Source organism: Crocodylus porosus, unplaced genomic scaffold, assembly GCF_001723895.1.
Source record: "Crocodylus porosus isolate Cpor-Errol unplaced genomic scaffold, CroPor_comp1, whole genome shotgun sequence".
Lineage (NCBI taxonomy): Eukaryota > Metazoa > Chordata > Crocodylia > Crocodylidae > Crocodylus > Crocodylus porosus.
The window spans coordinates 57948140-57965659 of record NW_017728950.1 but is presented as its reverse complement, the minus strand read 5'-3'; the positions used below and the strand labels follow the sequence as shown (position 1 = coordinate 57965659).

The window sequence follows — 17520 nt, the reverse complement described above, 5'->3', positions numbered from 1 at the left end:
ATAAGGAATAACTTCAATTCAAGTCAATGAGCCTGCATTTCTTCTCCCATTAGGTTTACAATGGTGTAACTGCCTTGGCTTCACGGAAGTCCTGTAACTGCCAACGTAAAAAAATTAAGCTAGTGGACTACACTGCGCATATTCTAGTGGAGTTTTTTCTTAAGTGTTTTTTTGTTAAAAAAGCAGCGTAATATTCCTTATATATACCAGACTGTCTCCAAATCCTCAGCAGGCTGTCAGACTTACAGCTTATTTAAAAAAAAAAAACCCAAAAAACTACTACCTCTTTTCCATCAATAGCTTCCTTACATCTATCCTCCTTTTCCACCATGGCTCTACCTTCTATTTCAGTGGTGCATAGTTTCCTGTTCTTCTGTTTCATTCTGTTCCCCACATGTCCTATTATGACTCCATCCTTCCATTTTTATCCCCTCACATATCCTATGTCTTCTTATGATCCTAATGCAGGCGTGGGCAATTATTTTAGACAGAGGGCCACTTACCAAGTTGTGGCAAGCTGTTGAGGGCCCTGCCCCTTGACAGGTGCCCTGCCCCCTAATCACCATCTTGGGACCAGTGTCCCAATGGCTTGGGACCAATATCCCAGGGCCAGCACCAGTGGGGCCCAGAGCAGGGCGCAGGCTGGCAGGGGTCTGTGGAGCTGGGCTAGGCTGCACCAGCAGGGAGAGGGGAAAGTTGGCCCGGCTCCATAGAGCCCCTGCCGGCTGGGACCCTGCACTCCTGCCACGCTGCTCTGGGCCTTGCTGGCGCTGGCCCTGGGACATGGGTGCAGGTCCTGCTCCCACACTCCAAATGCCCCACCAAGCCCCGCGGTACAGGCGGAGGGCAGCGCACGGCCCCGACCCCTGCTTGCTTGCAGGGGACTAGCTGGTGCTGAGCACGGGGGGAAAAACAACCCCTCCCCCGCCCCATGGCTAGTGCTTCCTGCTGCAGCCGCTTGCAGCCCGCATGGGGCTGTCCTGAGCAGGCACAGGCAGCCCCAGGCAGACTGTGAGTGGCTGCAGCGTGGGGTGCCAGCCACGGGGCAGGCAAGGGGCCACTTTTCCCCATGCTCAGAACTGGCTTGCAACCCACCCACGCTGCCAGACTGGGCCCCGCACCGGATCTGGGCTTGTCTGTTGGGGCTGGATTGTGGTGGCAGCGGCGGCGGTGGCAGCAGCAGCAGCTGTGGCCCTCCAGCTTGCCACGCCAGGCAGTGTTGGCTGCTGCTACGTGCCCAGAGCTCGTGCGCTGGGCAGCGGCAGCAAATGCAGCCCCGACAGGCAAGCCTGGAGATGGTATAGGGCCCAGCCTGGCAGCAGGGCGGGTTACAAGTTGGTGCTGAGTGCAGGAAAAGCAGCTCCTCGCCTGCCCTGTGGCCAGTGCACTGTGCTGCAGCCATTCACAGTCCAGTCATCTTTGACAGGAACCAAGGACAGATAAATTTTAATTTTCTAAATTATTTTAGGGGCCCCGTGGGCAGGATAGAATGGCCTCGTGGACTGAATCCAGCCCGTGGGCCATATTTTGCCCACCCCTGTCCTAATGGTTCACTTATGACTTCCTCTAAATGCCTCAGTGACTCTGCTCATGTTCCTTCCACCGTCAAACCCAATGGTCACCAACCAGTGGATCTCGATCCACCGTTAGATCTCAGAGCCTCTTGCGCTAGATCTTGGAGCCTCTTGGAGTCAATGTGAGGCTGGGGTGGGGGCCTGAGTGCCTGTGTGCATGCACACATGCGCCCCAGCCCAGCAGGTCAGTCTATGGGGGAGGGGACGGGTGATGGCTAGAGTGAGGCCTCCACAGTGAGGGACAGCGCCACAGAAGCAGGAGTAAGTTGAGTGGGGCCTTGGCCAAGTGGGACTTACCTGCTGAGAAGGCGCGACCCCAAATAATGTTTTCTTCCTCTGCCTCGATCTGCCCCTCCATTCCCTCCCTCCCCACAGATTTAGCTGCTGGGTGGGGTGGGATGTGGCAGCAGCACACAGTAGATCTTGGGTTGCTTTTAAATGCCAAAGGTGATTTACTTAAAAAGGTTGGAAACCACTGGTCTAAACTCTCATGGCCTGATCTCTACTGTTATGCACAGGAGAGCATGGGCTCTTGCCTTATGCAAATCAGGTTGGCTAGTCCCCTTAGCTGCTTCACATGCCTGTAGCTAGACCAGTGGTTCTCAGCCTTTTTAGACTTTGCTGGTGTCTCTGAGCATACCAGCTGCCCCTGGTGCCAAGCCATGTTGGCCTCTGGCCAACAGTGCCCCCCATAACTCATCTTGGCCTTGGTTATCATAACTTCCCAAACAAGCTTCTGCTCCAAACCATCTGCTGTAGCTACTAAGAACAATCAGCTATCTGTACCCATTCCTTCTTTTGTGCTCACTTCAACCCCCAATAACTCTCAGACAACTTCTTCCTTCATAATTTGTTCAGAAGCACAACCCCAGCAGTGGTGGCCTTAGGGTTGTTGGGCCCCTGGGCAAAAGACTCATTTGGAGCTCCTTAGAGGCTTAACTTTGATGACCTATGTATTGTTAATCTTTTTAATATTCTTTGTAGGAATTAGGTAAATAGTTGAGCATTAACATGCAAATAGAGCCACTTCCTTGAAATACTTCACCCCATAAAAAATGTGTTGCAAAATTTTGGGCCCCCTTAAAGTGTAGGGCCCTCGGCTGTTTGCCCTCCCCTAAGTCTGCTACTGACCCAAGTCCCTTCAAAAATTCAGTCTCCTAATAAGGGTAGTTCACTCTTCACCTTAAGCTCTCCAATCATAGACTCCTCTTCTCTCCTCTGATAAATCTCTTTCCCACTTTTTATTTCCCTTTTAGTACTTTTTATTTTGGTCTCTAATTCATCTATGCATTGCTACACCCAGCGACCCATATTCTGACAACAGGTCAATCCACCTGCAACCACTCGTCAGCCCGATTCACCCATCCAGTAACCTCTGTACCAACAATGTGATCCTCTGTTTCCCTGTGGGGCTGACCAGATAATGGTTCCTCAGCAAAGTGATCCTCTGTTACTTACAGTCTCCCAAGCAGAATCTGATCCCATGTTTTTCTTCCCAGCAAATTAATCTGAAAACACTCTCCATCTCACCTCCCTCCCCGACCATGTTTCACGCTAACCTAGAAAAACCGGTGCCATTTCACTCTTCAGCTTACCTTTAGGATTCTGTTCTCTGCTCCTGAAGAGATCAGCTGTTGACAGGAAGCCCACAGTACTTCTGGCTGAGGGACACCATGCTGCGATTTCAAGAAAGGAGTGCCACACAAAGGGATTCAGTTATCTTCATACCCCTTATTGAGCTGCCCCTAGATTGAGAACTGCTTGATTTGTTTCTTTTAGGTTTAGGAGCAAAACAATTCCATCATCTGAAGTATTTATAAGAACCCAAGATGGCTACAGTATAAAAAAACCTAGTGAGGGGACATAGACATCGCATGAGTTCAGGCTCCACCTGTGACAAACACCTTTGCTCAGGTCCAGTGCACCTCTAGCGCCATGTAGAATGGGGTCAATGGACACATGAAACTCTAACACCACTGGCCCTCCCTCCTGTGGGTCCTTTCAGATGGGCAGATGTAGCTGAAGGGTAAAAAAAAAAGCTAATTTGCCCAAGGGTCAATCACCTAATGAGCTTGCCTAGGATTTCAGGGGCTCAGCACACTTGCATGTCAGCTCTCAGGAACCTGGTTAAGGCCATGTTCCCAGTCATGCCTCAGAACTGAAATCAGGCAGCAAGTTGTTTGCTCTTCCAGCCTGGTGGCACATCCCAACCATTTCTAGACTCAGCTTGCATGCTTTGCCACATAGCTGGAGCTCCTCTCAAATTTGCAGGGCCTGATGCTTCCAGGCCCGGTTGGGTCACAGAAATCCAAATCCAGTCCTAGCTCCTACTGGGCCTAGCAGCTGCTATTGTGCTTTTACAAGGCTGCTGGCCAAGGGGGCTGGGTTCTCCCACTCCCAGGACCACTGCCTGAGCTTTCCATCTCCCACTCTATGGGGGCACAGCCAGGTCTGGGGGAACTGGGTGATGTGGGCTGATGAGTGGCTTTTTGCATGTGGCTGGAATTGGGCTGCGCCAAAGCCTGGGCAGTGCATTACGTCTTGTACTGTGTAGAACAGCATTTCTCCACCTGTGGATCATCATGACCCAAAAGTGGGTCGCAAGGCTATAAAAAACGTAAAAAAATGTTATCTCCTTTAAAGAAGAAAAAAACATGGGAAACCCTGGCTTGTCTCTTGCAGACTGCCAGTTACAGCCTGTGAGGGGCTGCTTGAGGCCCCCAAATCCCACCCCATCCCCACTCCCGGCCCCACACACCGGGTGGGCAGTGTGTCAGGCAAATGGCACTGGGTCGGACCTGGCCATCCATGTTTACAAATGCTGGTATAAAACAGGTTGAGAACCAGTGGTGCAGAGGACTGCAAAAATTTGCTACTAGGTTAGACAGTGGCTCTGTAGAGGATGGTTCACACTGGGATGAGCCTGCCTCCGGCGGCGGGTCGAACTAGATCACCTCTGCAGACACCGGCCAGCCCCGCTCTAAAACACCCTACCAGAAACCCCACCCCACCAGCAGCCGGGTAACGGCCCTAGTCTGCTGGGGGGCTCCGCGCGCTGGGGGCGGAGCCTCGAGCAGGGGCGGGGCGGAGCGAAGCGGCAGCGGCCGTTGGGAGCGGGCGGGGGGCCGTGTGGTCCCGCCCCCGTCGTGTTGTCTCGGCTGCCGGGGCCGGGGGCTCTCGCGATAGTAGCCTTGGCGCCGTGACCTCCATGTGAGAGCGGCGGCGCCTGGTAAACACTCCCCGCGGCTCGGCCATGGCTGCCGGCGGTGTCCGTTAGAGCCGGCCGTGCCGCCCTTTTTCCCCCGCTCGCCGGGCGCTGCTGTGGGGCGACAGCTCCCTTCCTGCTCCTGCTGCGCGAGGCGGGCGGCCCGGCGGGCGGGCGGGGGGCTCGGCCGCTCCGCGGGATCTTCAGCCCCGGTTGAGCGAGACAAAGGCGCGGGGGACGCGCCCGCCCCCGGGGAGCGGGCGGGAGCCGCCCCCCTTCCCCCCCCCGCGCCATGTGGATCCAGGTGCGCACCATCGACGGCACGGAGACGCAGACCATCGACGACCTTAGTCGTCTCACCAAGATCGAGAGCCTGCGCCAGAAGATCCAGGAGACCTTCCGCGTCAGCCCCGACCGCCAGCGCCTCTTCTACCGGGGCAAGCAGGTGAGGGGCGGGGGGTCTACTGCCTTTGTCCGCCCAGCCCTGCCTTTTGTCACCCCCCGCGCGGGGCCCGCCTTTGTGCTCCCCCCTGGGCCGGGGAGCGAGGGCCACCCATCCCCATCCACCCCCTGGGGCACCCACACGTGGGGCCGGCGAGGGGTCTCCCCCTGCCCCGCCTGTAACGGTTTCCCGGTGGGGGAGCGCCCCTGTGGCCCCGCGGGAGGGCACGTGAGCAGGCGCTGCGCCCTCCCCCTCTTCCTTCTTGCAGGCCCTAGGCAGGCGGGATCCCAGCCCCCTCTCCCCCTTCAGGGGCTCTGCTGGCAGCAGCCTGTGCTGCCCTTGCTAGGCCACGGCACCCGCCACCAACCCCTGGCACCAGCCACAGTTTCATCCAGCCTGGGCGTCTGGGCAGAGTGGCACCTCAGGCTAACTGGCCGCTGTTGGGCACCCTTTGCATCCAGGCAGGACCCAGTGCTGCCCTTGGGAAGTGCTGAAAGGCAGAAAGTCAACTCTGTGCCAACCTAGCGTGGCCTCAAGGGAATTGGGAGAGAAGTGGAACTGGGGTGTAACCCTCTTGAGAAGAAAAGGGCCTGAGGGTTGGCATGAGGAGGGTGTGTGGCTTGCTCAGTCTACCTTGTGTGTTTCGGATAGCTGTAGGGGAACCGTTACCAAACACAGGAGTGGCCGGTCAGTTCCAACCAGTGTGAGTGGACTTTGTATTTAAGATGAAACCTGTTAAGATTTTTTTGCCATCTGTCGGGCTAGGAACATGTTTCTGTGAATAATAGCAACAGTCACGGGGAGCAAGAGGTTACTGTTTTCTGTGGTTAATGTGGGATAAGAGGTTTTGATTTTAGTTGGGAGTTTTAAGGTAAGCTGGTGAGAAAATAATGGAAATATAACTTTTTATATGGTATAGATGTAGTGGTGTGTTAGTTTTTCCTTGGATTTAATTATACAAATTGTTAGACCTTAAGCTGGAGGAGAGCTTCATGATGCTAAAGACTACTTGTTTCCTGCTACAAGTTGACTCGCCTTCTAGTCATGTCTCTGTCTCTACTTATACCCGCTTCCTGCAGGGAAGATGGAAGCCTTGCTTATGAGGTTGCACTTTCCCATGGATATGGGCGGCTCTTTGGGAGGGGGAAAATGGCTGGAGCAGAAAGTCATTACTTTTTGTTTCCTTTTCCGTGACTAGGCTGTCCTCCTTCTCAGTTACTCTTCTTCTACTTCTGCTATGCTGTATCTATTCAGACAAAATGTAAGTATCTGCTGCTGTAGATCCATTGGGTTACTTACTTGACTCCATCTATACTACCTAATGGCAACACTTAGCCTATGAAGAGTTCTGGTCCGACCCACAAAGGTCTGATCTAGCACAGGGGATTGGTGGCACAGAGTTGTGCTGTACTGCCCACCACCTCTGTTGCAGAGCCTGCCGTTTTAAGGTATCTGCGCTTGCCCACACTGCAGAGGGTTTGGGGATTGGTGGTGGAGGTAAGCATAGGCATCTGGCTACTCTAGGCTGGAGACATGCAGCCTGTGGCCAGGTTGTGAAGGGTGGTCAGTGCTGGTGAAAAGTTGCAGATCCACGGAGTAGAGGATAAATGGAGTCTGAACTCTGATTTCCACTGTTGCTGCACTGAATTTTAACTGTTTAAATCTTCAACTGCTGTTGTAGTTGAAGATTTAACCCCCCCTCAACAATTAACTACACTTAGTTAATTGAGACATCTCTTTAATATGGAGAAATCTAAAGTAAGCTAGAGCCCTGTAAAGTTTAACTTGAGGAATTGTCTACACCAGGGTTGTCAAACTTACAGCCTGTGGAGGTGGATCACCTGGCCCAAAGCTCTTTGTGGCTTCCAGGAGCCAGCTGCTTAACCCTGTCACTGTGGCTGCTGGAGCTGGAGTTTCAGCATGGCCAGCACTTATGGGTGAATGTTGCTGCTGACTAAAATAAGTCGCCTTCACCCTATGGCTGCTGGCTGTACTGACAGTGGCTCTAGCAGCCTTGGTGCTTGGGGATTGAACAGCAGTAGTGTTAACTCCGTGGCTGCTGGTGCTGACACAGGAATGAGAGCATCTGCTGTGAGGAACCTTGCAGTTGGGATTTGGCCTATGAGGATCTTTGTAGCTCTTGTACAGCCCACAGGACCAAATGAGTTTGACTCCCCTGGTTTATACTATAGAAGTGACTTCAGGATAAGAAGGGATGTATTTGGTCTAGGATTATAAAAGGTATCATCTCTGAACCAAGAGTTCTAGATTTTTGCATGTCTTTAGGATAAGTAGTGATACCTGAAATAGTTTGGATACTGGTAGCAACTGAACTGTGTGAGTGCTGAGTTCATGTGGGCTGCAGGATTTACCTGAGATGCGGACTGAATTGGCTTACACTAAACCACTCATTCTCAACCAGGGTGGCGTGACACCTTGGGGAGTGGTGAGTAGTCAAGCAGAGAAATTTCACAGTACCCCAAGGGCTGCAGGATACCATGCAGTATTACACTTTGTAGGTGTGCAGACATCTGTGCATGATTCGTAAGATAAACCCAGAGATTTTAAATAGGAAATTGGTGTAAAAAATATTCTGATCTATTGTGGTCTAAGTTCTTTGCAACCAAAGAATTGCCAAGGAGGAAGGGAAACGGAGTAGTGGGCAGGCAGGGATTAGTTTGACCTTAGTCAAGCTATCTCCTGTACACCTTGTGTCGCCCTTCAAAGGATCTTTTAGGCTCCTGATTGAGAATTGCTGCTTTACTACTTCTCTTGCAACTCAGTGGGTTAAGTCTGAACTTTTCTAGCCTGCCAGTGTGCAATTTTCTGTAGTCCTGCTTTTAAAACAAGTTAGGAAACTGTTGCTATGCTGTTCAGCAGAACTGTTGTATTATGTAAGCATACCTAATAATTTCATTTGAACGTTCAAATATTCTCACAATTTTAAAAGACACTTCCTTGCTCTGCCCCTCAGACTTCTAAACCTTTGAAGTTTAGTCTCGGTTTGATGCTTCTTAAACCTAGAAGTCTTACTAGAGTAGTGTGAAGGACGTGTGTTACCTTTACAGTTTGTATGGCATTTCCTTGATGGTAGGTATGGATTGCTGGTGGTCTACTGCATTATGTGGCATTTGTAGCTGGAAACAAGTATAGACAGATTGCAGAAATGCAACTAAAACTATTAGGTTTCCTAAACAAAATAGTTTATTTTTATTGTAAATTAACAAAGGAGAACTGAACACGTGCTACTTGTTTTATCTTGTATATTGTGAAGTCTGGAATTCCTGTAGCTGATTTTTTTTTTTTGAGGGACTTCTATGAAGTCTCTAATGTTTATGGCTAGTTTAAATGAAGAACTAGCGTGAATTGTAACTGGCTTCCTTAATTCCTAAAGAAGAGGAGGTGGGGATGGGAAGAGGGACAAAGACTTAACAGTGAATATCACCTTCCCTCTTCAGTACAGTGCAGTTTTCACTTTTGGCTCTTGGTCTTTAATCAGTCTTTAATTATAGGCAGGACTTGAACTTTTAATATTAATGGCCTACTTTTGAAAACCTTTCAGACAGCTTCTATGTACAAAAGCCCACTTATGTGTTACTGTTTGGCATGTGAGGTAGTTAAGAATACCATCTCATAGAACTCTTTGCTATAACCTTCATGTTCAGAAACTCGAGGTATTTAGAAAAAAATAGTCTTATCTGAAGAAGTAATTGCAAATACTTTTTATGGTTAGGAGCTGGAGCCTACCAGTGGTTACTTTAGATTTTTGTATGCAACTGCAACAGCTGTCAGTTGATAGCAGAAGCAGCACTGTTTTGAATCTCTTACTTTCTCTATTTCAGTGTTACGTTATCCAGTATAGAAATGATATTTTACTTGGAGTAAAATAGATGACTATATACTTGGTGAAATTTTGCCTTGTTTCAGCCTAAAGCTAAATGAAGCTTTAAAAGTACACTTGATGAAGCAAGCTCATTTGAATTGGACAGACTTGAGAATTCTTAACGCTGCTCTTAACAACCTGTAGGTTGTGATCTTCATGTACTTTGAAGTCCCCTGTAGATAATAAACAAGGACAGTTTCACATTTCTGTCAGGACTTCTTTATTGCAAAAATACCACATTTATACAGGATATGGTGAACACTTTCTTTTAACATAAGTAAAGGAGAATTTGGTTTTAATAGACTAATCTAGACGCGCTGAGAATTCAATAAAGCAAACTTTTTTTAAAAAACAAACCAAAAACCCCACCAAGCTATGGTTGCTGTGGGACTTCCAGTTTTCAATTACAATCCTGGAGAAAAAACAAGCAGTTAAAAAATGTTGAGGTTTAAGCTTGAAAACTTGCCATAAAGCTTAAACTGATCCACAAGGCTGCACAGGAATTAAAACAAACTTCTGCTGCAAAGATGGGTATGTGTGCCATGCCTCCAGTTTGGGGTGGTGCTGCTGTAAGCCATTCCCTTTACTGGGGTTGAAGAGTGGAATTGGTGGTAATGGGTTTTATTTGGGGGGTGGTATTTGAATTGGGGGCAAAGGGATAGCTTTGGACTTGGTTAAAAAGTGCCAAATTTTATTTAAAAAAACAACAAAAAAACCTTAGCAGTCCCTTGTCTACACTAGTCTTTTCATGTCTTGCTTATATGTGAACCTACATGTTTATAAAGCCTGGCAGTAGCCAGTGCTGGAGCTGAGCATTAAAGAAGAGGGTGTAAGGCTCTGTCAGCTCGAAAGCTAGGAGTCAAGTATGGTAAATGATGCATGACAAGCAACAGCCAGGTGATTGGGGAGGACCGGAAGAGAGGTTACTGCACCAGAACGTTTTTCTGTTTTAGAGGGTGAATAGCATTGCATAGGATTTTCTGTTTCAGGCGATACTTTAGACTGGATACTGATGTGAAAGTATTAAGTCCCCAGGTGGTGTCTAGGGACATTATCATAAAGGCTCTCCTGGGGAAATAATCTTGTGCCTAAGGCAGTAGAAAAGTTTGTCATCTGGAGCCCTAGGTCAGAGTTTTGTTTTTTCATAATAGGTTATAAGACAACTTTCTTCCTGACTTGCTGCTTTGGTTCAGTTTCCAGCCTCTTCTGCTTTTTGTACCATAGTATGGCACTGTTGATAAAACTATGGTGACCTTCCCACATGATCAAATGGCATATTAATATTGTTAGAGCTCCTAAACAGATTTTTATCACTTGAGTTAATGGAATAACTGGTAGCAATAATAGGCTGTTAAAGTGTTTTAGTGGCTGGTCCACATGACCTCCATCTCTTGGTGGGCTTCATGTATGTCTGCTGATTTCTTACATAAGGGCTAGTTCTGTATTTGTTTTGGAGGGAAGCAGGGTGTATATGTGTGCCTTTGTGTCCTTGCCTTGCTCTGGTTCCCATCCTCTCCCTCTTAGGTTCAGACTGGGGCACTCTTGTGTTGTCCACAAAATCCTGGCTCTAGCACTGAATATTAATAGCACAGGTGCAACAGACTTCTTGTTCCCAGATCAAGTGACTAGCAAGTTGGTAGTCCTTAATTACCCATGGAACAATCTTTTCAGGGTGGTGGTTCTCAATGAATGGGTAAGATCCTTTTTCTTTTAGCATGCCACAAGGTGCCCATGGAATATTAGATATACAAACACCTACACAAGATTCACAAAATTAAACTTGGAAATTTCTGACCTAACAGGTTTCTTTCTGACCTGTTGTGGTCTTTCAGTTGGTTGCAGCTGAAAAATTGATCAATTTTTTTTCCTGTGCTTACGATAGAATGAAAACCAAGCTGATGTTTTTAGGAAAGACCTGTTTAGTTCTTGCTGGCCTAGGCTGGAGTATAAGCAGTGCAGATGGAATTGCTGGAGAATGTAAGCAGACAGATTATATCAAGGTTCTATTAGTGTGTATACATTTTTACACACACACACACACACACTTTTCTGAGAGGCGGCTTGTTTGTGACCCATCCGCATTCCACCGTGGGGGGCAGAAAGCACTTCAGGACCAGAGCAAACTTTGTCTTCAACTCTAAAATTTATTCCAAGTCATGAGACTAGGAGCTACTAAACAGGACAGTTGTGTAAACTTAATTTTTCCATGTATGGAAATGATTGATCACTGGGCTCCCCCCCGGAAAAAAGAAAGAAAAAGAGAAAAAAAGAAAAGGAAAAAATGTCTCCTTGAGGCACTGGGCTTAGATAACATCAACTTTATGGTTACAGTTCTGGCTAGGAGAGAAGCAGCTTACAACAGCCTTTAAAGTTGAAAGCCAGTCTTAATTGTAGGTGGTGCTACTTGGTTTAAGAAACTTGATAGCGATGATGATGATAATAGTGATGATGATGATTTGACGCATCCAAAGGTGTAGTTGGATTGGTCTGAGTATAAATTAAAGGGACTTGATTGTGAGTAAAAGTTGAAGTTAGTGGTCATGAGTGGGACAGTAATAAGATTAAATGATTCAATTCAGAAGCAGTTAGACTGAAAAATCAATTGATATATATATTTTTTTAATGTTAACTAATAACTATAATCAAAAAGCAACCTGTTTGTCTTGGAAAGTGGTCAAAACTCCATAACATAATTATCTGTAATAGTATTTGGCATTTTCAGTAACTCAATATTTTGAAAAATTGTAGGAAAAATGTCTGTTCAGCAGAGATTTACTTTTGTGTGCTATATATAGTGTGTAATATAAATAAATAAATACCCCTTTTGTAGATGTTGCTATGGTCAACGCTGAAGTGCAGCTTCTCTTAAACAATTGTAGTAAAGGGTCTTAAATGCAAAACATTCATTAGAGGCTGCAATGTAATATCAGGCTTTTAAAGGAGTGTTTTAATTAGCATTTCTGTCTTACACACAAAAATGTTCTTATTTCCAAGGTAACTCAGATCTGGATGCATTAACTTGGGCAACTTTATACAGTGCACAAGCTAAGTTAGCTATAGCTTTGGGGCCTCACATTATGAGGGGCCCCTAAGCATCAGCTGCCAGATGAGTAGTGATCACGGGCTGGCAAACTGTGGCCCTGCAGAGCTGGATGGAGAGGTCGCGACTCCTTTCATAGGGCCTGTGGTTGAGGCCTGCCACCCAGGGGGGTGGAAGTATCTTTACCTGTGTTCTGCCAGGAAATTCTGCCTGCGGGGCTCTGTGTGGTGGTTCATAGTTTGCTAGACCACAGCTGCAGCTGGTTCTAGTCTGCAGTTCGCCAAGCCGTGGCATGGAAAGGTTGGGAACCCCTAGCGTAGGGCCCTACCCTGTCATAATCTGGCCCTGGCTTTATATTATCTTCCCAAGTTTAGAGTTGGCTTGTAGGACTGATAAGTGATTGTAAGTGTTTATAACTAATTGGACTAAAGATAAATGTTGATTATATCACAGTTGATAGTGTGGCTTCAGTCTAGTTTCTGTACTGCCACCCAATGCCTAATGCTCTTGCAATTGCATTGAGTGAAAGAGAGGGCTACTGCTTTAAGTTAACAATAGTCAAAACAAAACTACTTTTGCCCCCCTGCATGTAAAAACTGTTTTTCAGATTGAGGATCCCCAGTATCTAAATGGTAAAGTAACTTTGCCAAATATGTTGTTACTAAAGTACGGCTAGGACTCTTCTTCACTTATTACTACTGGACGATCTTTAATACAGGTATCCTTGGATGCTGCAGATACTACATCACTGTGTGGCATCATCTGTCATGTTCTGTTGTATATCCTGCAAAACCTACGCCACAGTAGACAGTTTTCTGTCTTAACTTGTTTTTAATTGCACATCCCTGATCTAACGTGTAGGAAAAAAAAATGTTACTTCATGGTAAGTGGCCTCATAACTGTTTAGTTTGGCATGTATATAGGCTTCTGCATCAAAATTGTAGTTGGTGTTAATCCTGTCTGACACAGAAGACCATTCCTTTATCCCTTCAGTTCTCAACCTTTTTAGACTTGAGGAACCCCTTGGAAAATGCCAGCTCTTAAAAAGACCATAACAGGTCAGAATATTTTTAACACAGTAATTTTCTAGGTTTAACACAATGAAAGCTTTGGATTTATCTTGTGAATCATGTTTGCACATCTAACATTGTTTGGCACCCTTGAAAGGATCACGTCACCCCAGGCAGGGTGCTGTAGCATCCTCATTGAGAATCACTGCTTCAACTACTTTTTTCTGTGAACAGAAAAGAAAACATTTTCTGTTCCTTCCTCTTACATGAATTTGTCAAACTGTAGAACAGCTGTTTGTCTAGATCTGGCTTTTTTGCTGACTCACTTTAAAACTATCTTCCTATTTGAGGTCACAATGTGTTATAGAAGAGTGAATTTTAAAAATTTGCTACAACTGATTATACAATTAAATTCCATACTGCTAACCCTATCCACTTCCCTTGTCTGGTTTCAGGAACCTTTCACAAAAGGCTCTTCATCTTGGAAGTGAATAATCTCAAACTCAGAATGATTTCCCACAACAGAGGGGAAAAACTTTGGCTCAGACCTGTTTTCAACTCAAAAGGGAGGTTGGAGACCTAACCTGTTCAGCATTTAACTGCTAGTGATTCACTATTTTGAAGGCTAAGGCAACAATCCTGTTACTATTCCAAGGAGAGGTTTGTAGCACTTGACCTCAGGATGTTCATTTCTGTAAAACCTTCACGCTAGTCATCTTGGGTTTGGTTGGTTGGTAACAAATATTCAGTATTAGCCTTTGGCCTATATCAATAGTGCCTAGCTATGAATTTTTGGCAGATCTTTTACAAAGCTGTCCTCTTGGTTGCTGGCTTGTCAGACAAAACCCTTTCAAACCATCTAGTCCTTCAAGCAGTTTCTAAAAGTAAACACTATCTATTTTTAACCCCAACGTAGCGAATTTTTGTCAGTGAGATTACATAAAAAGATACAATTACTAGTACATGTTTATCAGTTTGAACTCTACCTACTTTGTTCAACTTCAGGCAAAGCCCACTGGGAAGAGGCTGGTGTAGCCCCCATGCCAAACCAACAGCAGGCATCCCACCCTTGCACTGTGCACAAATCCTGGGAAGGGGGGGCACATGCCTCCCATGCCTTCCCTGGTGGTATGCGCAGTGGCTGGACAAGCTGCCTGTGGCTCTCTTGCCTTGCCCCACCCTGGCTGAGCAGCACCTGCCCTAGCCCCACTCCTTCCCTCACCATGGCGTCTTCAGTCTGTGCCCCCTCATTCCCCTTCCCTCCCCACAAACTTACTGGCCAGATGCTGTTCTCCAAGCTGTTGGGCTGTACAAGCTGTCCTCAACTTACAACTTTTCAAGTTACGATGAACGGCATTTATGACATTTGTAAATTGACACACCCTTTTGAGGTTCCAATGTGGGTTTTGCCTTTATGATGCTCGTCACAGCTGCGTCCAGCTGGTAAGTCTGTTGTGGTGGTGGGGAAAGAAGCATGGGGAAGCAGATCAGTGCCCTGCAGTGAGGTGGTCATTGCAGCTGGGGCTTGGGCAAGCTGCCTAAATGGGGGTGGGAGGGGCACAGGGAGAGGATGGGACAGCTCCCACTGCTGTGTGCCACAGGTCTGGCTTGGGGGGAGGAAGAAGGGGGCATGGGGGGTGTGCCCTGGATCTGTGTGGGGTGGGCAGGGCTGAGGTGGTGTGCTGGGAGCCAGGGCTATGTTCTCCTGCTGCTCACCCAGCTGGGACAGGGGGGACATAGGGCGGAGGCACTGTGCTGCCTTGGACAAACGGTGCATAGCAGCAGGAGCTGCTCCAGCCTTCCTGCACCTCCCAGGTGTGCCATTTGGGCAAGCGATGGGAGGGCAGAACCCCCACTCCCAGCGCCTTCCACCTAAAACGCCACCTGGCGCAGCCCTGTGCAGATCCGGGGCACATGCCACTCCCTTGCCTTTTGCTGAAAGGGAGTGTGACTGTCAGCTCTGCTCAGAGAGCCAATATGTGTGAATTGTTGCTTACCTACAGCATCACACTAGTGAGGTTCACCTGCCAGATCTTAAATGCTTTGGCAGATGAGTTTAACAGGAATTATTTGGTCAAGCACAAGTAGGAAATTACAGTTTTTATTTCACTGATCTTCTGCCAAGTGGCAGATTGGCTTGCAATACTTGAACACGAGATGTCTTTTTGTTCTAAAGGGGTGTCTGCATTCAGGGTCCCCGCTGTAACACTTCTCATCCTGTAATCACTGGTGCTGATGTCTGTCAACCAAACTGTTCTCCCCTAGAGCATTAAGAAAGGAGCAAACATCCTTGTAACACTTTCATGGCTAAGATAATTCTGGTTCTCAAACTCCCAACCTATCTACTCATTTGCCTGTAAAATTCTAATGTCTCAGAATGAGAAAATTGCCTGGTACTTTAGTGGTATTTTTAGTCATGAAGTCCCTGAATATGGTGTAGAAAAGCTGAGCATATTTTCTGTACCGTAGTGAACTCTGAGGCTTTGAACCCCCTTACATGAACCGGATAGGTCATTCCACTATGCCTGAGAGGACATGACCAGCAGGGGTCTTGTCACTTTGTACAGGCTGTCTTCTCAGGGAGTAAAGAGATTGTGCCCAAGATGCATGTAAGTTTTGTTCAGTCTCCCAGGTGGATCCATGGAAAGATAAGAGGTTTAGCACTGACAGTCAACCAGTGAAACCTTGTTTTATGACCCACAAAAGACTGTTTAAATAAGGACAAAAAACATTTCTGCAAGCAGGATGGACTGGATGAAGTGATTTCATGGGCTATAAGTTGCAGAATACAACATTATACTATCAAGGCAGTGACACTTATTCAGCAAGTTTCCCTTAATTGCTTTGTAAAAGAAAGGCTTGGCCTGCTACATCATCCTTCCTGATTAACTTTAGTAAAGACTTGGGGCTATTGGGAGGGCAGGTGTGAAAGTATCTTGTATTGGTAATGGCAGTGGCTTATTCCATACTGAAGATATTTCCAGCAGGAGCAACGTTGAAGTAAGCATCTTGAAGATGGAGCTGGAAGGCCATCCACAAAAGAAGAGAGAGTATAGTTGTGACTAACATCATTTTCAGCTTTAACTTGAAAATGACGATTCTGAGTTTTTTAACACTGGGTTCAGAACCAGTAGATGGTTATTTTTCTTTATTATTGGAGATCTGAAACAACTACTTCTCTTCTTCCTAGGGCTAGCAGGAAACACACCCTGCCTCCCCCGGAACATGCTGTGGCGTGCCAGAGTCACAGTACTTTATTTTCAGGAAGCATTGGCACTTTTTCTTTTTTAAATTGTACCAGCTTTAGGAATCACAAAAAAGGCAGAATAGACCAAGTGTCCAGTCCATCTCATGAGAGGCATGTGTGTGCAGGGGGATCGTTTTGTATTTTGAGTTTTTGTCTTGTCCTTTGAGTAGGCTTAACAGGCTTGTAGACCTGGAGGGAACAAAAAGTGGCCTTTGACTTTGGTTGTACAGCACATCAGTCTTAGAGCTGCAGGGTTTTGCCCCTCTGAAAAGGGAGGTTCTCCAGGAAGAGAATCTCAAGACCGCAGCTTTGACTATGAGGCAATGCCTCATAGAGTTGTCTGTAGGACGTAGAGTTGTCTGTAGGAATGTTCTAGCCACGGTTTCTCCTTTAGAGATAATGATCATAAAGTACCCAGCAGGAAGTTAGGAGTGCCTTATGTGATAAGTGCAAAAGTATTGTCTGGTAAGTAGCAGCTGATAGTTAGGCCCCTGGATTACATGATGGTAGAGAAGGATGATTTTCCCCTCTTGTCTAGCGTTGTGTATTCTCAGCTATTTAGAGCTGAACAAAGCTACTTTGCTATAGCAATGAGAGTAACAAAGATGGGAGAAGGGGGTGTGTGCAGTACGTTTTTCTTTTTTTTAAACACTCTTGAAATTAGCCTTTTTACTATTTGTTCAGCCTTGTAGCAGTTGCAGTACTAGAGGCCTCATGATTTCATTGGGGGGGAGCGGGGGGAAGCATCTTTGCTGGAAACTGACTATTGCAGACTACACGGGCCTATGTGAGGGCTCTTTGATCTCCAGGAGAACCTGCTGTGTCTGAATTAACCTGTCTCAAGTTCTGCAAACCCTTGTTCTAGGAACTGCAGGTGGAAGGGCTTAATGCCCTTCCTTAGTCAAAGATCTGAGCAGCAGCACTGCCTCGGGCAAAATCCTTCCTTGGGTAGGAAGGCATCTCGTATCCAGGATAAGAAACAGCTTCTTTCAGGCAGGAAAAGCAGTTGTCTTCTACTGTACCTCCCAGCCTGGAACTTCATAGATTTCATAGACATTAGGGCTGGAAGGGACCTTGGAAGATCATCGAGTCCAGCCCCCTGCCCAAAGGGCAGGAAGT

The 17520-nt window shown here is 47.0% G+C and overlaps 1 protein-coding gene and 1 long non-coding RNA gene across 5 annotated transcripts in view; both read left to right on the top strand.

Annotated features, from left to right (window-relative positions):
• Positions 1 to 4938: 4938 nt before the first annotated feature.
• UHRF2 (ubiquitin like with PHD and ring finger domains 2) overlaps positions 4939 to 17520 on the top strand; it is a 165499-nt gene continuing 152917 nt past the window's right edge. For 2 of the 4 annotated variants that reach the window (XM_019554794.1, XM_019554793.1), the window contains exons 1-2: positions 4939 to 5224; positions 6420 to 6482. In XM_019554794.1, coding sequence (XP_019410339.1) covers positions 5072 to 5224; positions 6420 to 6482 — 216 coding nt within the window. In that variant the 5' untranslated portion in view covers positions 4939 to 5071. Of the gene's footprint in view, positions 5225 to 6419; positions 6483 to 15844; positions 16274 to 17520 lie in introns of those variants that run through there. The other 2 variants (XM_019554795.1, XM_019554796.1) reach the window with 2 other exon arrangements.
• LOC109323368 overlaps positions 8679 to 17520 on the top strand; it is a 16496-nt gene continuing 7654 nt past the window's right edge. Inside the window, exons 1-2 of the long non-coding RNA XR_002104640.1 lie at positions 8679 to 8688; positions 12430 to 12431. This is a non-coding gene — a long non-coding RNA (uncharacterized LOC109323368). The remainder of the gene's footprint in view (positions 8689 to 12429; positions 12432 to 17520) is intronic.